At 35.0% G+C, this 27,832-nt stretch overlaps 1 protein-coding gene across 1 annotated transcript in view; it reads left to right on the forward strand.

The window, feature by feature from the left end:
• LOC136030048 (sodium/hydrogen exchanger 3-like) overlaps positions 1-27,832 on the forward strand; it is a gene marked incomplete in the record, with an annotated part of 256,472 nt that overhangs the window by 201,743 nt on the left and 26,897 nt on the right. The window contains 3 exon segments of the mRNA XM_065708668.1: positions 154-356; positions 19,917-20,006; positions 26,582-26,909. Of these exon segments, the coding sequence (XP_065564740.1) occupies positions 154-356; positions 19,917-20,006; positions 26,582-26,761 (473 nt within the window).

The raw sequence follows: 27,832 nt of genomic DNA on the forward strand, positions 1-27,832 counted from the left end.
AAAAATAAACTTTAATTCCATTGGCTATGACCTGTTTTTGGCTATGATGTATCACCTGTGACTAAATTTGACGTAATTCACTGTATAATGAACAGTGGTGTATTTTCAGATACGAATTCTAATATTAATTACCTCTATATTTATTTGTTATAGGTGTTTTTATCCTAACAGCAATCGCCAATCCACTACGTTTGCACAAACTCACTGTCAAAGACCAGATAGTCATGTCTTGGGGTGGCCTTAGAGGTGCTGTTGCATTTGCTCTTGTATATATGATCAACAGTGGCAGTATCAATAATCAGCCGTTGTTTGCATCCGCAACAATTTCGGTCGTATTCTTTACGGTTTTCGTTCAGGTAAATTTTTCTGTTAGTGTGTTTAAGATCTTAAATATTTACATCCAAAGGTTTCTTTGAAGCCCTGAATCATCAGTTTTTTATTATTATCTTGTTCACTGTCGTAATAAAAATATCCTGTTGATTTTAAATTTGTCGATATATATATATATATATACTAGCTGTTGGGGTGGCGCTTCGCGCCACCCCAACACCTAGTTGGTGGGGGCGCTTCGCGCCCCCCCCAAGCCCCCCCGCGCGCGTAAGTCGTTACGCGCCATAATAGTTACGTGCCATTGTAGTTGTGTCCCTATGTCCCACCTGTGAATATAGATATATATATATATATGGTTTTAACTACGTAAAACTTGCGAATATACAACATTCTTTGCTGTCCCATTGTCTTTGCATATAAATAGATTGTCAGGTTATCCCCTGTTTCCCCCGGTGTCCCCGTTGTAGTTGTGTCCCTGTGTCCCGGTCGTCATTTATATTCCCTGTGTCCCGGGTCCCGGTCATCATTTGTATCCCGGTGTCCCGGTCTGTATATACATTCGTTTTTTAGTTTTGTTTTTCTCCTTTATTTTTTTCCTTTTTTTTTTCTTTTTAGCTTATTTAGATTTTTAGATTTTTTAGTTTTTTCTATTAGTTTTTAGTTTTTATTTCTTTTTAGTTTTTTTGTCCCGGTCGTCATTTATATCCCCCTGTTTCCCCGGTGTCCCCGTTGTAGTTGTGTCCCTGTGTCCCGGTCGTTATTTATATTCCCTGTGTCCCGGTCGTCATTTGTATCCCGGTGTACCGGTCTGTATATACATTCGTTTTTTAGTTTTGTTTTTCTCCTTTATTTTTTTCCTTTTTTTTTCTTTTTAGTTTATTTAGATTTTTAGATTTTTTAGTTTTTTTATTAGTTTTTAGTTTTTTTTTCTTTTTAGTTTTTTTGTAGTTTTTACCTTCTTTTTAGTTTTGTTAATTTTTTTTTTTACTTGTGTCCTGGTCGTCATTTATACTCCCTGTGTCCCGGTGCTTTGTTGATTGCTAATCGAACATTCCTTTTGTCCTGGTCGCTTTCTCTTTGAGTGTCGTCATTTATTTTTTTCTTTTTTAGTTCTTTTAGTTTTTACCTTTTTTAGTTTTTTTTTAGTTTTTAGTTTTTTTAGTTTTTTACCTTTTTTTAGTTTTTTTAGTTTTTTAGCTTTTTTATTTTTTTTATTAGTTTTTATTTTTTTTGTAGTTTTTGCCTTTTTTTTTAGTTTTTTGTCCTGGTCGCTTTCTCTTTGAGTGTCGTCATTTATTAGTTTTTTCCTTTTTTTTTTTAGTTTTTTATTGGTTTTTACCTTTATTTTAGCTTATTTTTCAGTTTTTTCCTTTTTTTTAGTTTTTTTTATTTTTATTTTTTTTAGTTTTTTACCTTTTTTTAGTTTTTTTAGTTTTTTTAGTTTTTAGCTTTTTTACTTTTTTTATTAGTTTTTAGTTTTTTTTTGTAGTTTTTGCCTTTTTTTAGTTTTTTCAGTTTTTTTTTTAGTTTTTTATTGGTTTTTACCTTTATAGTTTTTTAGTTTTTAGCTTTTTTATTTTTTTTATTAGTTTTTAGTTTTTTTTGTAGTTTTTGCCTTTTTTTAGTTTTTTCAGTTTTGACGTCACCTAATCCAGTTTTTTCATATATATAGAAGATATATATATATATATATATATATATATATATATACTAGCTATTGGGGTGGCGCTTCGCGCCACCCCAACACCTAGTTGGTGGGGGCGCTTCGCGCCCCCCCCAAGCCCCCCCGTGCGCGTAAGTCGTTACGCGCCATAATAGTTACGCGCCATTGTAGTTGTGTCCCTATGTCCCACCTGTGAATATAGATAGATATATATATATGGTTTTAACTACGTAAAACTTGCGAATATACAACATTCTTTGCTGTCCCATTGTCTTTGCATATAAATAGATTGTCAGGTTTACCGACTCTTGAACATGCAACATATAATGGTCCATGGGAAAACAATCTGTATTCAGATCTATACCTCATGATTCTAATGATTGCCCTTGAGCTTTGTTGATGGTGATTGCTAATCGACCATTCCCTGTCCCGGTGTCCCGGTCGTCATTTACATCCCCCTGTTTCCCCCGGTGTCCCCGTTGTAGTTGTGTCCCTGTGTCCCGGTCGTCATTTATATTCCCTGTGTCCCGGGTCCCGGTCGTCATTTGTATCCCGGTGTCCCGGTCTGTATATACATTCGTTTTTTAGTTTTGTTTTTCTCCTTTATTTTTTTCCTTTTTTTTTCTTTTTTAGCTTATTTAGATTTTTAGATTTTTTAGTTTTTTTATTAGTTTTTAGTTTTTTTTTCTTTTTAGTTTTTTTGTCCCGGTCGTCATTTATATCCCCCTGTTTCCCCCGGTGTCCCCGTTGTAGTTGTGTCCCTGTGTCCCGGTCGTCATTTATATTCCCTGTGTCCCGGTCGTCATTGTATCCCGGTGTACCGGAGTTGTGTCCCTGTGTCCCGGTCGTCATTTATATTCCCTGTGTCCCGGGTCCCGGTCGTCATTTGTATCCCGGTGTCCCGGTCTGTATATACATTCTTTTTTTAGTTTTGTTTTTCTCCTTATTTTTTTCCTTTTTTTTTCTTTTTTAGCTTATTTAGATTTTTAGATTTTTTAGTTTTTTTATTAGTTTTTAGTTTTTTTTTCTTTTTTGTTTTTTTGTCCCGGTCGTCATTTATATCCCCCTGTTTCCCCCGGGTCGTCATTTATACTCCCTGTGTCCCGGTGCTTTGTTGATTGCTAATCGAACATTCCTTTTGTCCTGGTCGCTTTCTCTTTGAGTGTCGTCATTTATTTTTTTCTTTTTTAGTTCTTTTAGTTTTTACCTTTTTTAGTTTTTTTTAGTTTTTAGTTTTTTTAGTTTTTTACCTTTTTTTAGTTTTTTTAGTTTTTTTTAGTTTTTTAGCTTTTTTATTTTTTTTATTAGTTTTTAGTTTTTTTGTAGTTTTTGCCTTTTTTTTTAGTTTTTTTAGTTTTTTAGCTTTTTTATTAGTTTTTAGTTTTTTTTGTAGTTTTTGCCTTTTTTTAGTTTTTTTAGTTTTTTAGCTTTTTTATTTTTTTTATTAGTTTTTAGTTTTTTTTGTAGTTTTTGCCATTTTTTTTCTCTTTGAGTGTCGTCATTTATTAGTTTTTTCCTTTTTTTTTTTTAGTTTTTTATTGGTTTTTACCTTTATTTTAGCTTATTTTTCAGTTTTTTCCTTTTTTTTAGTTTTTTTTATTTTTTATTTTTTTTAGTTTTTTACCTTTTTTTAGTTTTTTTAGTTTTTTAGCTTTTTTACTTTTTTTATTAGTTTTTAGTTTTTTTTGTAGTTTTTGCCTTTTTTTAGTTTTTTCAGTTTTTTTTTTAGTTTTTTATTGGTTTTTACCTTTATAGTTTTTTTAGTTTTTTAGCTTTTTTATTTTTTTTTATTAGTTTTTAGTTTTTTTTGTAGTTTTTGCCTTTTTTTAGTTTTTTCAGTTTTGACGTCACCTGATCCAGTTTTTTCAGGTGACGTCACCTGACACATCCATCCATCCATCCATCCACAGACAACTTATTTTTATATACTAGCTGTTGGGGTGGCGCTTCGCGCCACCCCAACACCTAGTTGGTGGGGGCGCTTCGCGCCCCCCCCAAGCCCCCCCGCGCGCGTAAGTCGTTACGCGCCATATTAGTTACGCGCCATATTAGTTACGCGCCATTGTAGTTGTGTCCCTGTGTCCCACCTGTGAATATAGATAGATTTATATATGTGTTTCAAACTACGTAAAAATTGCGAATATACAACATTCTTGGCTTTCCCATTGTCTGTCCATATACAAAGCCGTATGTACTAATAATGACGTCATATGCAAACGTTCTTTTTACAAACAAACAAACATGCATACACACAACTCGTTTTTATATAGATAGATAGATAGATAGATACAATACAAATTAACTACGTAAAACTTGTGAATATACAACAGTCTGTTCCGAAATACAACTAACTTCGTAAAACTTGAGAATATACAACATTCTTCGCTGTCCAATTCTCGCTGCATATAAATAGATTGTCAGGTTTACCGACCCTCGAACATGCAACGTACAATTGTCCATGGGAAAAACAATCAGTATTAAGATCAATACCACATTTTTCTAATGATTGACCTTGAGCTTTGTTAATGGTGATTGCAAATGCTAATCGAATTGGGAATTGCAATCTTTTAAATTGAAAAGGCAGATCTGTTGGAATCATGGGAATGCGAGGAATAAGAACAGCCTCACCCTCAAAAGGCCCTGTCAGGATTGTGGCCTCTATTAGGTTTTCCATTGTTTTTTTTACGGCAAGTCGAGTGCCATTGCAAAGCTTTGGTGGGTTTATGTTACGTAACAATATTATTGGTACGCCTATTTTTAGTTGTAGCACGTGTGGTGGAAACCCTGAAAGATCTATGGAATTTAAAAATTCAGATGGGTAATTAACCGCTTCATTTGGTTCCAAAACTGTGTCGACTGACTTGTAAAGGACTGCCTGGTCTTGAATCTTGGTCAAAACAATATTGTTGATTTCGTGGACGTCTATATTCTTGGGTGCGAGAATCGCTCTTTCACTTAGCCATTTATTATTTTTATAATTTTTTAGAATATTCGGAAATATATTTTCAATCAATTCATTTTTGGACGTCACTAAATTACAGAAATCAGCAGGTAGTTGTATACGTCCTGAAATTGAGTCTACTGGGAGCTTTCCGTTTCCCATTGCTAGCAATTGATCTGAAAATGTTTGACCAGAGTCATCGTTTTGCAATCGGACACGCATATTTGTAGTTAATTTTAATGTTTTTACGTGTGCCCATAAATTAGAATTTTTCAGGCAAGCATTCATTTCGTCTGCAGGAGTTGATCTAGGTATTATAGGTAATGTTTGCCTGAAATCTCCTGCAAGCAATATTAATGTGCTGCCAAAGGGTTTCGAATTCCCTCTTAAATCTTTCAAGCATTGATCCAGAGCCTCGAGCGATTTTTTGTGTGCCATTGTGCACTCATCCCAAATAATAAGTTTGCATTGCTGCAATACTTTACCCATCCCAGATGATTTGGAAATATTGCACGTGGGAGTTTCTGTAGAATGCAAGTTCAGAGGCAATTTCAAAGCGGAATGAGCAGTTCTTCCACCAGGCAGCAATGTTGCGGCTATTCCGGACGACGCAATTGCCAACGCTATATCATTTTTAGATCGAATTGATGCCAGAATCAGTTTTATCACAAACGTTTTACCAGTACCTCCTGGCGCATCCAAAAAGAAAATTTCTCCAACGTTGTTATCGACACAATGCATTATCGTATCATAAATGTCTTTTTGTTCCGACGTTAACTTGGAAATGTTATTTTGTACATACGACAATAGATCACTCGTACTGTAACTTTGTTCACGATCCAATTCTACACATGTCGAAACAGCAGCGATACGGTTAGGTGAAGGCATTCCCAAACCCTGAAGAGGTTTGTTTGCCATACTTATGCAAATATCTTCTATAACAACTAAAGTGTAGTTGTAAATTTCTGGTGTAAAATCAAAAGTCATGTCTGACGTCTCTAACTGTTTTCGATGAAGTATATCTTCGGACATTTTTGACTTATATTTTTCCCATAACTCTGTAGGAGCTGATGGAGAGCAAGTTGTTAAAATGATGCCAAACAATGCACGAATTTGACTTGGGGTTGACGTTTCGCACGCGTCATTGATGCAGTTATCCCAGTGTTGGTCATTCTCCAATAAATTCAGAGCTTGGCATGCACTACGGTAAGTGTCATGTATAGTACCATTTACAGTCCTCAAATACTCAAAGGATGTCGGACCGGGTACATTCACCAAAAGCAGGCGTAGAAAGAAGCATTCATGTTGATTGGGGTGAACGGTGTAGAGTCTTCCTATCGTGGTATCTTTGAAGATGGTAGGTTGGCCGTCGACTGACTTACCCTGTTTTCGACGTTCAAATACTTTATTTTTAGTATTCCACGTGTAATACGAAGGCACTTCAGTATACAGCAGTTTTTTCGCAAAAGAATCATTTTTGCAAAGCGAAAAAAAAGCTGTTAATGTTGTATCCGGTGGATTCAGGACTCTTTGTTGCACGTTGGTTTCCGTGAAATAAACACGTTGACCATTTTGTAAATGTACCGCTAAGTGAACAACAGCTGGACTACGTTCATGTATCGGAAATGAAAGAATTCGCCAAACAGCTTCATTACTGCTTATGTATCTTCCAGCCTGATATTCTACGATTTCATCGAAATCTTTGATTTCGGACTGCAAGCCAAAAACTGCCATGTCACTGCCTTTGTTGACGTATTTACATATATATTTTATTGCCTTTACGGAGTTACAGTATTCAACGTTTATATGTGCATTAAATGTTTTGGATAATAAAGGGGAATATGGAACAACCCACTGGTTATCTACTTCGATGGTGGTACCGTTACGCTTCTTTATTATTGCTGTTTTACCGCCATCTTCAGTAGATCTTCTTCTATATTGTGGGTAACCATCATTGCCAGTAATTGTTGTGGGTACTAAAAGTCGAGGATATTGCTTTGTGCACCTTCCTTTGGCCATGCATGGTGAATTTTCGTTCAGTGCACCGCAAGGTCCATGTATCATATTTTTTACAATAATATCATGTAACCCCTTATCGACATTTTTATCAGGTATTTCAGCGGAAATCACATCATCAATTTCGTTTGAAGTAATTTTTTTATGTAGCCAGATTAGTATATGTGCGTGTGGCAAACCTCGTTTTTGCCATTCCACTGAGTACATCCAGCATCGCACTGAACCAAACACTTCATGTTTTACAAGGTAGTTTATCAGTGATTTCAACTTTTGCCGGAAGACACGTGCCGTAATGTCATGCCTATGAACCGCCGATTGTCCTTGAAGTAAAAGCTGCAGTATCTCGTCCCAAGATTGATTACATGTAAATGTAATAAATAAATCTGGACGACCATAGAGACGAACATACGCAATAGCATCTTGAGCATATTCATGCATATGACGTGGACTGCCAGCATATGACGAAGGTAAAATTGTTAATCTTCCAACGTTTGTGGTATTACCGTCATTTATAACTGCATCTCGCAAATGAATGTATTGTTCAGAGCGGAGCTTGGTCTGATTCAGGCGGATATATAGCAAACGTTCTGATTCAATTTTTGCATACATATCAACGACAAATTGGTGAAACAATTCACGGCATTTTAAAATATAATTTTCTTCATCCTGCCGTATCATTAGTCTATAGGAATAATAATGCATTGCACTGCATTTCTTATTCATTTCTTTGTTAGTGGCTGGATTCATCAATTTAATATTAAAGTGATAGCCGTCGGCTCCATCCCAAAAAATGATAGGATATTGTAGGGCATCGTAGCATCGATGAGTTTCAGCAATTCTTAACAACTGGGCGTTTCGCTTATGTAGAATAATATCTCGAGGTAAAAACTGATCACCGACCATAACGATTGCCACTTCGTCGATAGTCGGAGCATTGTATCTACGCACATGTTGGCCAGGAGGCGTTTTGTCAGCGGAAATAACAATTTTATGAGTATCAGTAGGCATCAAATCGATGGCTGTTTTGAACAGACGCACTAAATTATTATTTTCGTGGAAAAGATGTTGCAATTGGGAAACGATTGTCCTTTCAACGTTGGGAGAAATTTCGCAACGTGCATTCAATTCAGAATTTCTATCACTGATGAAGTACAATTGTAAAAATTTATGATTCTCGCCTAATAATGGTAGAAGGGACCCTGCTTTATGATAAATTTGCCCTTTTACTTTGAAAGTAGACATAAATTGATCTGGATTTTCGATTTGGGCTCCAAACGACGTCATTTGGAAACATGAGTTGTATTGTCTGATTTTTGACAAAAAACGCTTAGATTCTGACGTAGTTCCAGTAAGGAAAGTCTTCAATGGCTCTGGTGGTGCAGCCAATAGAGGAAGTTTAACTTTTCCTGAGGCGCAACACATTCCCATTGTTTCACCATTGAATTTCAAGGCCTTGCAATAGGGACAAATTTTAGACATTGTCCCGATTTGAACACAGCTACTCAAGCTATAATCATCGACTGGGTTGTACCTGAATGCCAGGCGATAACTTTCAGATTGCTCTGATTCCTCGGCACGCCTTCTTTTTTCACATTCTCTTTTAGCAGCAAGTCTGCTTCTGCGTTGCTCTGGTAGTTCCTCGGCATGCTTTCTTTTTTCACTTTCTCTTTTAGCAGCAAGTCTGCTTTCGCGTTGCTCTGGTAGTTCCTCGGCATGCTTTCTTTTTTCACTTTCTCTTTTAGCAGCAAGTCTGCTTTCGCGTTGCTCTGGTAGTTCCTCGGCACGCTTTCTTTTTTCACATTCTCTTTTAGCAGCAAGTCTGCTTCTGCGTTGCTCTGGTAGTTCCTCGGCATGCTTTCTTTTTTCACATTCTCTTTTAGCAGCAAGTCTGCTTCTGCGTTGCTCTGGTAGTTCCTCGGCATGCTTTCTTTTTTCACTTTCTCTTTTAGCAGCAAGTCTGCTTTCGCGTTGCTCTGGTAGTTCCTCGGCACGCTTTCTTTTCTGACTTTCTCTATCACCAGCAAGTTTTCTGGCATAGACTCTTTGAGCATCTTCATCAGTCATCATAAACTTAAGCATTAATAGAATTCTACACGAACATCCGTCTTATATAACTTGAATGACGTCACGCCTTCAAAGCAAAAATGATGCCTTCAAAGCAAAAATGATGGCAGCTAATTTCATGACGTCAGCCGAAACATGACGGCGAACATATGTCTTATATAACTTGAATGACGTCACCTTCAAAGCAAAAATGACGGCAACTAATTTCATGACGTCAGCCGAAACATGACGTCACCTGACACATCCATCCACACATCCATCCACAACTTATTTTTATATATATAGATAGATATAGATATATATACTAGCTGTTGGGGTGGCGCTTCGCGCCACCCCAACACCTAGTTGGTGGGGGCGCTTCGCGCCCCCCCCAAGCCCCCCCGCGCGCGTAAGTCGTTACGCGCCATAATAGTTACGCGCCATTGTAGTTGTGTCCCTATGTCCCACCTGTGAATATAGATAGATATATATATATATGGTTTTAACTACGTAAAACTTGCGAATATACAACATTCTTTGCTGTCCCATTGTCTTTGCATATAAATAGATTGTCAGGTTATCCCCCTGTTTCCCCCGGTGTCCCCGTTGTAGTTGTGTCCCTGTGTCCCGGTCGTCATTTATATTCCCTGTGTCCCGGGTCCCGGTCATCATTTGTATCCCGGTGTCCCGGTCTGTATATACATTCGTTTTTTAGTTTTGTTTTTCTCCTTTATTTTTTTCCTTTTTTTTTCTTTTTTAGCTTATTTAGATTTTTAGATTTTTTAGTTTTTTTTATTAGTTTTTAGTTTTTATTTCTTTTTAGTTTTTTTTGTCCCGGTCGTCATTTATATCCCCCTGTTTCCCCCGGTGTCCCCGTTGTAGTTGTGTCCCTGTGTCCCGGTCGTTATTTATATTCCCTGTGTCCCGGTCGTCATTTGTATCCCGGTGTACCGGTCTGTATATACATTCGTTTTTTAGTTTTGTTTTTCTCCTTTATTTTTTTCCTTTTTTTTTCTTTTTTAGTTTATTTAGATTTTTAGATTTTTTAGTTTTTTTATTAGTTTTTAGTTTTTTTTTCTTTTTAGTTTTTTTGTAGTTTTTACCTTCTTTTTAGTTTTGTTAATTTTTTTTTTTACTTGTGTCCTGGTCGTCATTTATACTCCCTGTGTCCCGGTGCTTTGTTGATTGCTAATCGAACATTCCTTTTGTCCTGGTCGCTTTCTCTTTGAGTGTCGTCATTTATTTTTTTCTTTTTTAGTTCTTTTAGTTTTTACCTTTTTTAGTTTTTTTTTAGTTTTTAGTTTTTTTAGTTTTTTACCTTTTTTTAGTTTTTTTAGTTTTTTAGCTTTTTTATTTTTTTTATTAGTTTTTAGTTTTTTTGTAGTTTTTGCCTTTTTTTTTAGTTTTTTGTCCTGGTCGCTTTCTCTTTGAGTGTCGTCATTTATTAGTTTTTTCCTTTTTTTTTTAGTTTTTTATTGGTTTTTACCTTTATTTTAGCTTATTTTTCAGTTTTTTCCTTTTTTTTAGTTTTTTTTTATTTTTTATTTTTTTTAGTTTTTTACCTTTTTTTAGTTTTTTTAGTTTTTTTAGTTTTTTAGCTTTTTTACTTTTTTTATTAGTTTTTAGTTTTTTTTTGTAGTTTTTGCCTTTTTTTAGTTTTTTCAGTTTTTTTTTTAGTTTTTTATTGGTTTTTACCTTTATAGTTTTTTTAGTTTTTTAGCTTTTTTATTTTTTTTATTAGTTTTTAGTTTTTTTTGTAGTTTTTGCCTTTTTTTAGTTTTTTCAGTTTTGACGTCACCTAATCCAGTTTTTTCAGGTGACGTCACCTGACACATCCATCCACACATCCATCCACACATCCATCCACAGACAACTTATTTTTATATATATAGATATATATATATATATATATATATATATTATATATATATATAAATAAGTTGCTTGTCTGTGTGTTTGTCTACTGACGTCATGTTTGTGTGTCGACTGACGTCATGTTTGTCAACTGACGTATCTATCTATATATATAAAAATAAGTTGTCTGTGGGTCTGTCGAGTGACGTCATGTTTGTGTGTCGACTGACGTCATGTTTGTCGACTGACGAAATTACAGACCGGGACATCGGGACACAAATGACGACCGGGACATAAGGAATATAAATGACGACCGGGACACTCAAAGAGAAAGCGACCGGGACACAAGGAATGTTTGATTAGCCATCACCATCAACAAAGCACCGGGACACAGGGAATATAAATGACGAACAGGACACTCAAAGAGAAATTACAGACCGGGACATCGGAACACAAATGACGACCGGGACAAAAATGACGACCGGGACACCGGAACACAGGGAATATAAATGACGACCGCGACACTCAAAGAGAAATTACAGACTGGGACACCGGGACACAAATGACGACTGGGACACTGGGAAACAACTACAACGGGGACACCAGGGGGCACATGGGGATATATAAATGACGACGGGGACACAGGGAATGTTCGATTAGCAATCACCATCAACAAAGCTCAAGGGCAATCATTGTAAACCTGACAATCTATTTATATGCACAGACAATGGGACAGCCAAGAATGTTGTATATTCGCCAGTTTTACGTAGTTAAAAATATATATATATATATCTATCTATATTCACAGGTGGGACACAGGGACACAACTACAATGGCGCGTAACTAATATGGCATGTAACGACTTACGCGCGCGAGGGGGCTTGGGGGGGGGGCGCTCCGCGCCCCCCCTTTCCATAATCCATCCTTTCCATCCTTTTCCATGTCTTTCCATAATATATATATATATACTAGCTGTTGGGGTGGCGCTTCGCGCCACCCCAACACCTAGTTGGTGGGGCGCTTCGCGCTCCCCCAAGCCCCCCCGCGCGCGTAAGTCGTTACGCGCCATATTAGTTACGCGCCATTGTAGTTGTGTCCCTGTGTCCCACCTGTGAATAGAGATAGATATAAATATATGTTTTTAACTACGTAAAACATGCGAATATACAACATTCTTCGCTGTCCCATTGTCTGTGCATATAAATAGATTGTCAGGTTTACTGACTCTTGAACATGCAACATATAATTGTCCATGGGAAAAACAATCCGTATTCAGATCTATACCTCATTATTCTAATGATGTGTCCCTGTGTCCCGGTCGTCATTTATATTCCCTGTGTCCCGGTCGTCATTTGTGTCCCGATGTCCCAGTTTGTAATTTCTCTTTGAGTGTCCCGGTCGTCATTTATATTCCCTGTGTCCCGGTGTCCCGGTCATCATTTGTGTCCCGGTGTCCCGGTCTGTAATTTCTATTCGAACAATCCCTGTGTCCCGGTCGTCATTTATATATCCCGCCTGTGCCCCCGGCGTCCCCGTTGTAGTTGTGTCCCTGTGTCCCGGTCGTCATTTATATTCCCTGTGTCCCGGTCGTGATTTGTATCCGGGTGTCCCAGTCTGTAATTTCTCTTTGAGGTTCCCGGTCGTAACTTATATTCCCTCTGTCTCGGTCGTCATTTGTGTCCCGGTCTGTAATTTCTCTTTGAGTGTTTTTTCTTTTTAGTTTTTTTTTAGTTTTTTACCTTTTTTCTTTTTTCAGTTTTCTTTTTCTTCTTTATTTTTCAGCGTCACTATGAAGTACATATCGACGGACCTTTGTTTTTTTAACTTAAATCTGGTAGGCATTGATGACCTTATCCAAGTCAAAATCCCAAACCCAATCATCATCGCTATCATTTTCAGTTTTGATATGTTTTGACTCTCGCTGTCCAGGTGGATTTTCATCTAACTGCGCGGTTTTGCGTTCTTTAGCCGCAAGCCTGTTTTCTTGCTGTTCTTGTGATTCCTCGGAACGCTTTCTTTTCTTACTTTCTCTATCAGCAGCAAGTTTTTTGGCATAAACTCTTTGAGCAGCTTCATCAGTCATTGTAAACTTAAACATTAATAGAATTCTACGCGAACATATGTCTTATATAACTTGAATGACGTCACCTTCAAAGCAAAAATCATGGCAACTAATTTCATGACGTCAGCCGAAACATGACGTCACCTGATCCACAGATCCACACACAGACAACTTATTTTTATATATATAGATATATATATATATATATATATATATATATATATATATATATATATATATATATATATATATATATATATATATATATATATATATATATATATATATATATATATATCTTCTATATATATAAAAATAAGTTGTCTGTCTGTCTGTCTGTGGATGGATCAGGTGACGTCACCTGAAAAAACTGGATCAGGTGACGTCAAAACTGAAAAAACTAAAAAAAGGCAAAAACTACAAAAAAAAACTAAAAACTAATAAAAAAAATAAAAAAGCTAAAAAACTAAAAAAACTAAAAAAAGGCAAAAACTACAAAAAAACTAAAAACTAATAAAAAAGCTAAAAAACTAAAAAAACTAAAAAAAGGCAAAAACTACAAAACTAAAAAAACTAAAAAAACTAAAAAAAAGGTAAAAAACGAAAAAAACTAAAAACTAAAAATAGCTAAAAAAAAGGAAAAAACTGAAAAATAAGCTAAAATAAAGGTAAAAACCAATAAAAAACTAAAAAAAAAAACTGAAAAAACTAAAAAAAGGCAAAAACTACAAAAAAAAACTAAAAACTAATAAAAAAAGTAAAAAAGCTAAAAAACTAAAAAAACTAAAAAACTAAAAAAAGGTAAAAAACTAAAAAAAAATAAAAAATAAAAAATAAAAAAAAACTAAAAAAAAAGGAAAAAACTGAAAAATAAGCTAAAATAAAGGTAAAAACCAATAAAAAACTAAAAAGAAACAAAGGAAAAAACTAAAAAAAATTTTCATCTAAAAAACTAAAAAAAACTAAAAAAGGTAAAAACTAAAAGAACTAAAAAAGAAAAAAATAAATGACGAAACTCAAAGAGAAAGCGACCAGGACAAAAGGAATGTTCGATTAGCAATCAACAAAGCACCGGGACACAGGGAGTATAAATGACGACCAGGACATAAGTAAAAAAAAAAACTATCTATATATATAAAAATAAGTTGTCTGTGGATCTGTGGATCGTGGATCAGGTGACGTCACCTGAAAAAACTGGATCAGGTGACGTCAAAACTGAAAAAACTAAAAAAAGGCAAAAACTACAAAAAAAACTAAAAACTAATAAAAAAAATAAAAAAGCTAAAAAACTAAAAAAACTAAAAAAAGGCAAAAACTACAAAAAAAACTAAAAACTAATAAAAAAAATAAAAAAGCTAAAAAACTAAAAAAACTAAAAAAACTAAAAAAAGTTAAAAAACTAAAAAAACTAAAAACTAAAAAAAACTAAAAAAAAGGAAAAAACTGAAAAATAAGCTAAAATAAAGGTAAAAACCAATAAAAAACTAAAAAAAAAAACTGAAAAAACTAAAAAAAGGCAAAAACTACAAAAAAACTAAAAACTAATAAAAAAGCTAAAAAACTAAAAAAACTAAAAAAACTAAAAAAACTAAAAAAACTAAAAAAAAAGGAAAAAACTGAAAAATAAGCTAACATAAAGGTAAAAACCAATAAAAAACTAAAAAGAAAAAAAGGAAAAAACTAAAAAAAATTTTCATCTAAAAAACTAAAAAAAAACTAAAAAAGGTAAAAACTAAAAGAACTAAAAAAGAAAAAAATAAATGACAACACTCAAAGAGAAAGCGACCAGGACAAAAGGAATGTTCGATTAGCAATCAACAAAGCACCGGGACACAGGGAGTATAAATGACGACCAGGACATAAGTAAAAAAAAAATTAACAAAACTAAAAAGAAGTTAAAAACTACAAAAAAACTAAAAAGAAAAAAAAACTAAAAACTAATAAAAAAACTAAAAAATCTAAAAATCTAAATAAACTAAAAAAGAAAAAAAAAGGAAAAAAATAAAGGAGAAAAACAAAACTAAAAAACGAATGTATATACAGACCGGTACACCGGGATACAAATGACGACCGGGACACAGGGAATATAAATGACGACCGGGACACAGGGACACAACTACAATGGGGACGCCGGGGGGCACAGGGGGATATAAATGACGACCGGGACACAAGGAATATAAATGACGCCCGGGACACTCAAAGAGAAATCACAGACTGGAACACCGGGACACAAATGACGACCGGGACACAGGGAATATAAATGACGACCGGGACACAGGGACATAACTACAAAGGGGACGCCGGGGTGCACAGGGGGATATATAAATGACGATGGCGACTCAGGGAATGGTCGATTAGCAATCACCATCAACAAAGCTCAAGGGCAATCATTAGAATCATGAGGTATAGATCTGAATACGGATTGTTTTCCCATGGACCATTATATGTTGCATGTTCAAGAGTCGGTAAACCTGACAATCTATTTATATGCACAGACAATGGGACAGCAAAGAATGTTGTATATTCGCAAGTTTTACGTAGTTAAAAACATATATATATATATATATATATATATATATATATATATATATATATATATATATATATATATATATATATATATATATATATATATATATCTATCTATATTCACAGGTGGGACATAGGGACACAACTACAATGGCGCGTAACTAATATGGCGCGTAACTAATATGGCGCGTAACGACTTACGCGCGCGGGGGGGCTTGGGGGGGGGCGCGAAGCGCCCCCACCAACTAGGTGTTGGGGTGGCGCGAAGCGCCACCCCAACAGCTAGTATATATATATATATATATATATATATATATATATTATGGAAAGACAGCGTGGTCTTATGGGTCTGCAGTTACAACAAGTTTGGTTGTTTGCTTTGTCATTTTATTCTCGTAAATCTTTTTTTTTTCGTTTTGCAGGTGCCAAATTTCGGTTTTTTAATTGTTATTTTATTTTGTCATCTGGGTCCGGAAATCCCCTTTCTCTTAGGCATAGGCAGCACAATAGCGCTGCCTAAGTAAAGAGCGATGTGGGCACAATGTATTATTTTATTTTTTTTTGTTTTAGACCAGGGCACTTCGTATAGAGTGAAGTGTCGTATAAACTTCGAAAAGGGCTCATTCGACTGGAAATCGAAACCCTGCCCACAGCTCTCAGGGCAACGATTTTAAGTTATACCCTGAGCGCGTATAAGGTTTTAATAGAATGGGTGATTGTATAAAATTCGGAGTCCTTTTTAATTGTCAAAATTTTAGTGCCCTTTTTAATTGTCATAGTGATCGGAAGGTAGCTATCCCCCCCCCCCCTCCCACACACACACAGACGTCGTTTTCTTTTCTCCTGGAAATACGACGGAAGGAATGGTCGTGTGAACCTTAGAAAAGGCTCATTTGATTGTAATTGCATAGTTTTAGTTCCCTTTTAAAAATCAAAAGTGATGGAAAGCAACTAGCCCCCCCCCTGACATCCTCTTCTCCCCAGACGCATCTAACCAAAATTGTGAGATAGTCATTTTGTTCATATTAATAAAAACAACGTGTAACAATGTCCTCAGGATTGACAAATTCCCCTAAAGCCGTGGAGCAAGGGCTATAAGTTGTGCCCCGGAGCAAATAAGATTGTTATTGAAGGATTGGTTGTATAAATTTTGGATCGGATGGGGTACATTTGATTTCAAGCTAGAAGTTCTACTGTCTCATAAGAGTCAAAAATCAATGGAGGGCAACCAGCCCCTTCCCCATAAGCATATCACTCCCCAAAGCACGTCCGATTAAAATTTCATGAACGCTATTTTTTTTCAACGTTGTTGAAAGGTCCAGTAATTATGTCTTTGGGGATGTCAACCTCTCCCCAGTCCTCAGGGCAGTGGCTGTAATTTAGGCAACTCCTTCATTGTTTATATATAGTATATGCTTTTGAGAAAGGTATGCATGTTTGAGCTTTAGTTTCCAAAAGGACGAAGGGCGTTCAGATGTTCCTTTCAGAGAATTTTGAGGGATGTGCTGAACTAAATAAGAATACGTTACGTGTATACGGATTGTCAAAAGGGCCTAACTCAGGAATGACTGGGTATATAGACTTTTAGACTTAACTTTATTAAACAAGATACGATATACATAAATCTTATACAAAGGAGGCAGGGAGACAACATATATAAATTCGGAACTTTCAGGAAATGATAAGGGAGATGATCAAAAAGGCAATCTTTGCATGCTACTAATGCTACCACCACTGCTACTGCTACCACTGCTACTACTACTACTGTCGTACTTCTCCATTTACAATAATGCGGGAAAATTTGCACTAAATCAAAAGACGGTGTTAAAAGAGCGTATCTCAGGAATTGATTTGGGTATTAAGTTGGAACTTTCAGGGAATGCTAAAAGGGGGAGATCATTTGACCAAAAGGTAATAATTGCACGCTACTACTAATACTACTATCACTGCTACGTTTACTACTACTGCTTAATACTACTACTTTACTGCTAGCAATACCAATGTAGCTGTAGTAGTAGATGCTATTTCTATGACTACTATTACGACTGTACCTAAGGGTATGAAGGTGAAATTTACAAGAATTTTTTTTTTTTGGGGGGGGGATGAGCTTGATTATAACACGCTGTCTGTATGCAGGTTGTCAAAAGGGTGCAAAAACAATATATTAAAAACAGTTTGGCGTGTGATTTTGAAACTAACAGGGCTGGTTATGGGAGATGTTGAAATAACCAAAAGCAAACATGTTTCATCCTAATGCTACTGCTTCTACTCATACTATTCCTACTCGAATTTAGGGTATGAAAGTGAAAAATTCAAGGATTTTTTTTGGGTTGCCGAAAAGATTCCTACAGATTGCCAAAGGGGTGTAAAAGCAATATCTTGGAAACAGTTTGGTGTGTGAAGTGAAACTAGCTGGGCTTGTTGTGGGGGATGTTGAACAAACTAAAAAACAATGTTTCTCATCCTAATGGTACTGCCTCTACTCATTCTACTATTACTGCTTCTTTTATTACTGCTACTGTCATTGAAGTTCAGGCTACCACTGTTAATTCTACTGTTGCTATTTCCAGTGGTGCTGACGAAAGTAATGGTATTAAGGCGAAAATCTGAAAAATTTTAGGACTGTATGGAAGCAAATCGAACATACTATGCCCACGCAGGTCGTCAAGGGGACGTTGAAGAATTGACGCGGAAATAATACTATTTGTGTCAGGATTAAAAATTATTGAAAAAGTTTCTCCAATAAACAAATACCAAGCCAAACTATTAATCCTTATGGAAAAAAACGAGAACATAAAAAATGTTTTCCATGAAGAAGACTATGTCAATAAAAAACGAACAAAAGTTGACTTAAAAAATAAACTTTTTCCACAAGACATGTTTTTCAAAGATAAGTAAAGAGCTCCTTTAAACAAAAAATGAGCAGAAATAAAGTAAAATAATCTTCAAAGCATAAAACTACCACAAATCACCATAAAATGAAACCCAATAAATGAAACCCAAGACGAAAAGAAATTGCAATAAATAGCCAAGTCAAACTTCAAACGAGCAAAACCTAACATGAGTTTACCAAGTTGGGTAGGCACGGCAAGTACGTGTGTGCTTAGGACGAGGTGTAATTAACATTTAAAAATAAAACTGGATTCGAAAAGAAAGATGAGACTAGATCTAAAGAGAAAGATGAAATTTATAGTAAGGGGATAGGGTGTAGCTGGAGCGTACGTAGAGTTATCGATGAGGTTTCATTAGTGTAATATTGTTGGACTACCCTGTGGTAAATATTGCTTAAGAAATACCTGCCTTTTAACATTTCGATGACGATAGAACGTCTGATACTTCACCTTAGTCGCGTATAATCCTATTTATTATTGTATATCGCGTATATGTCATTTATTTAGTGATTCATCTGTCTACATTTCTCCTTCAGCAATTCCTGATTTCCCTCAAAAATTCCTGAAATGATATCAAAATATACTTGTATTTGGAAGCAAACTGTTAATTGTCAATTGATTGACTCTTTACTGTCAAATTTGTCACTCTTTAAATGACCCATCTGTCGCGTAATTCTCACACATGCGAAGAATGTCACAAGTAGGTGTGCCAAGTCACTAATGTATTGGAAGGGGGGGGTGAAGACGTTTTTTTTCCAAGTCTGTGGTGGGAAATTTTTTATCTTTTCAACGAAATACCAACAAAACCAATCTTTAAATGAAAATACCAAACAAAGATATTTTCAAAACATAAAAGAGTGACACATGCCTCGTGCCTTCCTGCATTTGATATATAAATGGTCCTTAGAAACACTGTTTTTCCCTTGGTATTTGGGCCATGTCAGTCACAGCTATTTGAAGTTATGCATCGAAAACTACGGAGCAATTTTCACACAGATACACACATACAACCATACTCATCCTGGGTTTCCATAACGTTAGAACTAGCAGCTAGCTCATGTATATTAAACTTAGCGTTATATATGGAACCTATAGGAAGCTTTTTAGTTTAGAATTTCCAGGAAATTTTCAAGGCCTAATCCCGAAGAGATTAATCACAGATCGGAATCACACAATTGCACTATAATCACACAATCGCAAATTCCATCTAACGACTCTTTTGGCTCTAATAAATCTATTATTCAGGTTTCTGAACTTTAAAACAAGGAGCCAGTTTAAATATATTAATCTTAGCATTTTATGCAAAGAAAAAATTTTCAAGAGACAATCCTCAAGAGATAAATCACAAATGCCATCTAGCGACTCTTTTGGCTCTAATATACCTACGCCTCTTTAATGCACAAAAGGACCAATGGACTACATTTATATATTTTCTTTCTTAGGTCAATGTTAATTCGAGTTTCCCTTATTGCTTTTTAGCTTATCCTTTGTCTGATTATACTTATTAAGTATTTTCTGTGACTGTCTTATTTTATTTTACCTACCTGTACATACCATTACATACATACATACCTACCTGTACTTTAGGGTTGTACCATGAAGCCGTTACTATTGGCATTGAAGATACCTATCGGTGTTGATGAAGAAGCTAGCCTTAGCGAGAGACTTCATGTAAAGGTAAAGCTTGGACTAAAACTAAGGTAGTGTTACCAGATGTCTGGTTAAAAAATGTATCGCCGTAAAAGTGAAAATGCACCAAAACCGTTATTTTCCTTATGAAAATGTGCCGAATGGACGATTTTCCAGACAAAACTGCGGTATGTGCAACCGCCTTAAAAAAAGTGCCCAAATGGCGCAAATGTGTTCCATCTGGTAACGCTGACTAAACGAGCAAAAGCAAAATTTCTAAATGAAAAGAATGTGCGGAATTGAATTAGCTCTTCATGAGGCAAATCAATGAAGTCCATTTTTAAATCTACGGGTTGTTTTACTGTCGAAAAGTCAATTGACTCTCAAAGTTCGGTATACATGAAGTATATTTTGCAATGAGCATTTATCAAAAATGAAAATAAAATTTTGGGTAGTTTAATCATGAATATTTTACGAAGCTAAATTTTGTCAATTTGTGTTATGAGATTTGAAGAGGTGATGGCCTAGAAAAAGGTTGGGAGCTCGTACACTTATATATAAAAATGGTGCTATATAATGCAAAAACAAAAGCAAACGCACTCGACAGGCTTATCTATCTATTAGCTCTTCATGTGGCAAATTGATGAAGCTCATTCTTAAATCTACGGGTTGTTTTACTATCAAAAAGTCAATCGACTCTTTAAGTTCAGTTTTCATGAAGTATATTTTTGCAATGAGCATTTCTCAAGAATGATAATAAAATTTTGGGTAGTTTAATCATGAATGTTTTACGAAGCTAAATTGTGTCAATTTGTGTTATAAGATTCAAAGAGTTAATGACCTAGAAAAAGGTTGGGAGCTCGTACACTTATATATATAGAAATATGGCTATATAATGCAAAAACAAAAGCAAACACACTCGATAGGCCTGTCTGAATGTTCCGTTTTTAGACCTTCATTGACTTTCATAAAAATTGACTATAAGTGATATAAATTGACTGTCATGGTGTTCCTAACAGGGGAGGTAGATAGGGGTCATTTCTTTAGAATGTCTTCAAAATTTCTTTTCTTCCTAAAGAAATGATAAGAAAAACATATGAGCGCACATTTTGAATTCTAGATGAAAACTAAGCTAAGATTTTACTTTATGTAAGATTTTTACTTAAGATTTTACTTTATGTCTAAGCTAAAGTCTATTGTTTGTTGGTTCTCTCTCTGCCCCTCCCCGTCTCCTTTCTCTCCATCTTTCCCTTTTGCCCCCCCCCCCTGCCACTCTTTTGCTTTCATTTATATTTGTTTATTCTTTATTTTCTTCAGTTTTTGTCTCTTTGGTCGGGTTTATCTTGTTCTCTTCACTGCCATAGAAAAAGAAAATCCTTTTTTTTTTATTTGCCAATATTTATTCTTTATCCAAATTGTGTAACAATCTGCTTTTCTTAATAATATAATTATTTTGGAACAGTTTAATATATTTAGTTTATCTAGAATTTCGGTTGATAAATCAATAGTAGCCTACGATAAAGGCCTTTTTGGGCCTTTACCAAATGCACTATAACTGTTGTATATTATAAAACTGTATTACCACACCTATTAAAAACCGTGTGTACAAGCTTTAGTGTGTTCTTGTTATTTACCTCTAATATGGGCAATATCCACTTTCTCAAACATAATTAAGTGTTGCATTGATACATCGAAATTTCTTTTGATGTTATAGATGTAAGTTGCAGCATCATAATTATTATTACTACTACTACTAACAACTCACTGCGGCACCAAGCCGCCTAAGGCCAACACAGCTATGCACGCTCCTCCTGCGCCCCAATCTATTCAAAGCCTCACTCTTTACACACTCCCAAGAAGCTCTCATTTTCCTCAAATCTTTCCTTACGACATCCACCCACCCTATTCTGGGCCGACATGCTTTTTGTTTAGTCCTAGGCGGTTGGCCCACAAGGGCAATCTTTGGTACTCTGTCATCCTTCATTCGTAGAACTTACCTTTGCCATCTCAGCCTTTCTCTCATTATAGCCCTAGAAAGGGTTTAGTTAGCTATAATTGATTTCAGGAAGGGTGTGGCAATGGCCTGTTCTGTGGAGCGTAGTCTTTAAAACGGGACTATATAGTCAAAAATGTTTCATTACAAATGTTATCATTGCTAAACGAAAAGAGAGGAACTACATACATACTACATACATACATAGTGTGGCTCATAAAACTGTTAGACTATTTGAATTACCCTTACCCCATGCCTATCAACCTTATTTCTGCCCTTGGATGGATATATTCTATCAACTATCTATATTGAAATAACATCAACATTCTATCTATCAACAAGTGAAATGATATCATTTTTATACAATCCTGAAAAAGGCTTATGCCAGCTTTGCCTCTCACTCAGACTGTCTGTTTTGGCCTTTTTTCCAATTAGCCATGGCTCTCAACTTTTTTATTGCTGTCCACAAACTTAATTTTAATTCAAATCTAACCTAACTGAAGCTATCATTGTTAAAAGGGGCAGATTTCTTTCTGTTTTGGCTTTTTTCTCCAATTAGCCATAGCTCTCAACTTTTTTGTTACGGTCCACTAACTTGATTTTAATTTAAATCTAACCTAACTGAAGCTACCATTGGAAAAACGAGCAGATTTCTTTCTGTTTTGACTTTTTTCTCCAATTAGCCATGGCTCTCAACTTTTTTATTACAGTCCACTAACTTGATTTTAATTCAAATCTAACCTACCTGAAGCTACTGTTGGAAAAACGAGCCGATTCCTTTGTGTTTCGGTTTTTTTCTCCAATTAGCCATGGCTCTCAACTTTTTACTACAGTCCACTCACTTGATTTTAATTCAAATCTAACCTACCTGAAGCTACTGTTGGAAAAACAAGCAGATTTCTTTCTGTTTTGGCTTTTCTCTCCAATTAGCCATGGCTCTCAACTTTTTACTACAGTCCACTAACTTGATTTTAATTCAAATCTAACCTACCTGAAGCTACTGTTGGAAAAACGAGCAGATTTCTTTCTGTTTTGGCTTTTTTCTCCAATTAGCCATGGCTCTCTACTTTTTTATTACAATCCACTAACTTGATTTTAATTCAAATCTAACCTACCTGAAGCTACTGTTGGAAAAAAGAGCAGATTTCTTTCTGTTTCGGCTTTTTTCTCCAATTAACCATGGCTCCCCATTTTTTTATTACAGTCCACTAACTTGATTTTAATTCAAATCTACCCTAACTGAAGCTACCATTGGAAAAACGAGCAGATTTCTTTCTGTTTTGGCTTTTTTCTCCAATTAGCAACGGCTTTCAACTTCTTTATTACTGTCCACTAACTTGATTTTAATTCAAATCTAACCTACCTGAAGCTACTACTGGATAAACGAGCAGATTTCTTTCTGTTTTGGCTTTTTTCTCCAATTAGCCATGGCTCTCAACTTTTTACTACAGTCCACTAACTTGATTTTGATTCAAATCTAACCTACCTGAAGCTACTGTTGGAAAAACGAACAGATTTCTTTCTGTTTTGGCTTTTTTCTCCAATTAGCCATGGTTCTCAACTTTTTACTACAGTCCACTAACTCGATATTAATTACCATTAGAAAACGAGCAGATTTCTTTCTCTTTTGGCTTTTTTCTCCAATTAGGCATGGCTCTCAACTTTTTCAATTACAGTCCAGTAACTTTATTTTGATTTTTAATTGGGAAAAACGAGCAGATTTCTTTCTGTTTTGGCTTTTTTCTCCAATTAGCCATGGTTCTCAACTTTTTATTACAGTCCACCAATTTGATTTTAATTCAAACCTAACTGAAGCCACCATTGGAAAAACGAGCAGATTTTTTTCTGTTTCGGATTTTTTCTCCAATTAACCATGGCTCGCAACTTTTTTATTACAGTCCACTAACTTGATTTTAATTCAAATCTAACCTAACTGAAGCTACCATTGGAAAAACGAGCAGATTTCTTTCTGTTTTGGCTTTTTTCTCCAATTAGCCATGGCTCTCAACTTTTATATTACAGTCCACTAGCTTGATTTTAATTCAAATCTAACCTACCTGAAGCTGCTACTGGAAAAACGAGCAGATTTCTTTCTGTTTTGGCTTTTTTCTCCAATTAGCCATGGCTCTCAATTTTTTACTACAGTCCTCTAGCTTGATTTTAATTCAAATCTAACCTACCTGAAGCTACTGTTGGAAAAACGAGCAGATTTCTTTCTGTTTTGGCTTTTTTCTCCAATTAGCCTTGGCTCTCAACTTTTTATTACAGTCGACCAACTTGATTTTAATTTAAATCTAACTTAACTGAAGCTACCATTAGAAAACGAGCAGATTTCTTTCTTTTTTGGCTTTTTTCTCCAATTAGCCATGGCTCTCAACTTTTTCAATTACAGTCCAGTAACTTGATTTTAATTTTTGATTGGAAAAACGAGCAGATTTCTTTCTGTTTTGGCTTTTTTCTCCAATTAGCCATGGCTCTCAACTTTTTTGTTACAGTCCACCAACTTGATTTTAATTCAAATCTAACCTACCTGAAGCTACTGCTGGAAAAATGAGCAGATATCAGTCTGTTTTGGCATTTTTTCTCCAATTAGCCATGGCTCTCAACTTTTTTATTACAGTCCACCAACTTGATTTTAATTCAAACCTAACCTAACTGAAGCTACCATTGGAAAAACGAGCAGATTTCTTTCTGTTTCGGATTTTTTCTCCAATTAGCCATGGCTCTCAACTTTTTTGTTACAGTCCACTAACTTGATTTTAATTCAAATCTAACCTACCTGAAGCTAATGTTGGAAAAACGAGCATATTCCTTTGTGTTTTGGCTTTTTTCTCCAATTAGCCATGGCTCTCAAGTTTTTCCTACTGTCCACTAACATCATTTTAATTCCAATCTAACCTACTTGAAGCTACTGTTGGAAAAAGGAGCAGATTTCTTACTGTTTTGGCTTCTTTCTCCAATTAGCCATGGCTCTCAACTTTTTGCTTCAGTCCCCTAGCTTGATTTTAATTCAAACCTAACTTAACTGAAGCTACCATTAGAAAACGAGCAGATTTCTTTCTGTATTGGCTTTTTCCTCCAATTAGCCATGGCTCTCAACTTTTTACTACAGTCCACTAACTTGATTTTAATTCAAATCTAACCTACCTGAAGCTACTATTGGAAAAACGAGCAGATTTCTTTCTGTTTCGGCTTTTTTCTCCAATTAGCCATGGCTCTCAACGTTTTACTACAGTCCACTAACTTGATTTTAATTCAAAACTAACTTAACTGAAGCTACCATTAGAAAACGAGCAGATTTCTTTCTGTTTTGGCTTTTTTCTCCAATTAGCCATGGCTCTCAACTTTTTTGTTACAGCCCACTAACTTGATTTTAATTCAAATCTAACCTACCTGAAGCTACTGTTGGAAAAACGAGCATATTCCTTTGTGTTTTGGCTTTTTTCTCCAATTAGCCATGGCTCTCAACTTTTTCCTAAAGTCCACTAACATCATTTTAATTCAAATCTAACTTACCTGAAGCTACTGTTGGAAAAACGAGCAGATTTCTTTCTGTTTTGGCTTCTTTCTCCAATTAGCCATGGCTCTCAACTTTTTACTACAGTCCCCTAACTTGATTTTAATTCAAACCTAACTTAACTGAAGCTACCATTAGAAAACGAGCAGATTTCTTTCTGTATTGGCTTTTTTCTCCAATTAGCCATGGCTCTCAACTTTTTACTACAGTCCACTAACTTGATTTTAATTCAAATCTAACCTACCTGAAGCTACTGTTGGAAAAACGAGCAGATTTCTTTCTTTTCGGCTTTTTTCTCCAATTAGCCATGGCTCTCAACTTTTTACTACAGTCCACTAACTTGATTTTAATTCAAACCTAACTTAACTGAAGCTACCATTAGAAAACGAGCAGATTTCTTTCTGTTTTGGCTTTTTTCTCCAGTTTAGCCATGGCTCTCAACTTTTTTATTACAGTCCACTAACTTGATTTTAATTCAAACCTAACCTAACTGAAGCTACCATTGGAAAAACGTGCAGATTTCTTTCTGTTTCGGCTTTTTTCTTCAATTAGCCATGGCTCTCAGTTTTTATTTACAGTCCACTAACTTGATTTTAATTCAAATCTAACCTACCTGAAGTTACTGTTGGAAAAACGAGCAGACTCCTTTGTGTTTTGGCTTTTTTCTCCAATTAGCCATGGCGCTCAACTTTTTACTACAGTCGACTAACTTGATGTTAATTCAAATCTAACCTACTTGAAGCTACTGTTGGAAAAACGAGCAGTTTTCTTTCTGTTTCGGCTTTTTTCTCAAATTAGCCATGGCTCTCAACTTTTTTATTACAGTCCACCAACTGGATTTTAATTCAAACCTAACCTAACTGAAGTTACCATTGGAAAAACGAGCAGATTTCTTTCTGTTTTTTTTTTCTCAAATTAGCCATGGCTCTCAACTTTTTTATTACAGTCCACTAACTTGACTATGATTCCAAAAGTTATGTGAACTATTTTGATTATTTTACATACAATTATATTTCCATTTTGTTATATTGTCAAAACTTGCTGGTTTTTTGCTCTTTGATATTATTATTGTTTGCAGAAAATTTGGAAACCTGACACATCGTTCATTTTCAGTTTCAGGATCACTTGGTTGCCGGCATGGAGTTGATATCTGGTTCAACCGGAAAACCAACTCAAAGACTTAGGTATAAAGCAATGGATCGGCAATATATAAGGCCTCTGCTATTGGGACAAGCTCATTCATTAGATCCAAAGACTGTGGAATCTATCCAATTAAATGGCTTTGCTAGTTAAGAAACCCAAAATATAGGCAAAGTTTTAGGTTAAAATAATTTTTTTTAATATTGATAGTCGATTTGTCTTTCATTTTCTTTCTTTTTCTTTCTTTTCTTTCTTTTCTTTTCTTTTTTTCTTTCTTTTTTCTTTCTTTTTTTCTTTCTTTTTCTTCATCTCTTTATTATTATCTTTTCTACTTCTTCAATTAAGTATAAACGATACGCAGAGGCTTTTTTAATTGTTATATGCTGTCTTTTTGCCATCTTACTCTAGTCCATTTCACATTTTCAGCTAAATCTTCATCACAGGTCAATTGGAGATTTTTATTTGTTTCTATTTCTTCAATTAAGTATAAAGGAAGGGGCTTAGCAGTTGTTAAAGACCATATACCATATCTTTTTTATATCTCACTTTGGTCCATGTCACTTTTTCAGCCATATCTTAATTCTAAATTGACGGGTGAATTCTGTCAGTTTCTATTTCTTTCAATTGAATTTAAGAAGATAAACTTAGTATGTCTTAAAAAAACAATAAAATTGAAATGAAGTCTGATTGTTTGAATTGGTTTAGCAGAAACTTAAACAGCTATATAAATCTTAAATTTTTTTGAAAAATCACAAGTTCAATTTTTAATGAAAAAACTCCATATTGCGTTATGTATTTTTTGGTAGTTGCGGGTGTCAAGTTAAAAAAAGAAAAGAAACAGGTAAAATCAGCAAGAGAATAAGGTTTAAAAAAATAATAAGAATAATATTAGAATAACAATAGAATAATAAAGAATAATAGAATAATAATAGTATAAGAACAAAGATAAAGTATAATACTAAAAAAGAATGAGGTAAAAACAGATGGCAATAAACTGCTTAAGAAGGCGTAGCTGTCCTTTGAAGGTGTGGTTGTCTTCAGGAATTTGTTGTCAAATTTAATTCATTAGTTTTGCTTGTTTGTTTTTGTTCACGGCTCAATGTGACAACACTGATGAGAGTATGGTAATTCCCTTTAATATTCATAATTTTGAAACAACCGAAATAAAATTTTAGAACATCGCAGTTCTGCGATGAAAACAAAAAAATGAAAAAAAAATTGTTT

The sequence above is a fragment of the Artemia franciscana genome, chromosome 8, assembly GCF_032884065.1.
Source record: "Artemia franciscana chromosome 8, ASM3288406v1, whole genome shotgun sequence".
In the NCBI taxonomy this organism is placed as follows: Eukaryota; Metazoa; Arthropoda; class Branchiopoda; order Anostraca; family Artemiidae; genus Artemia; species Artemia franciscana.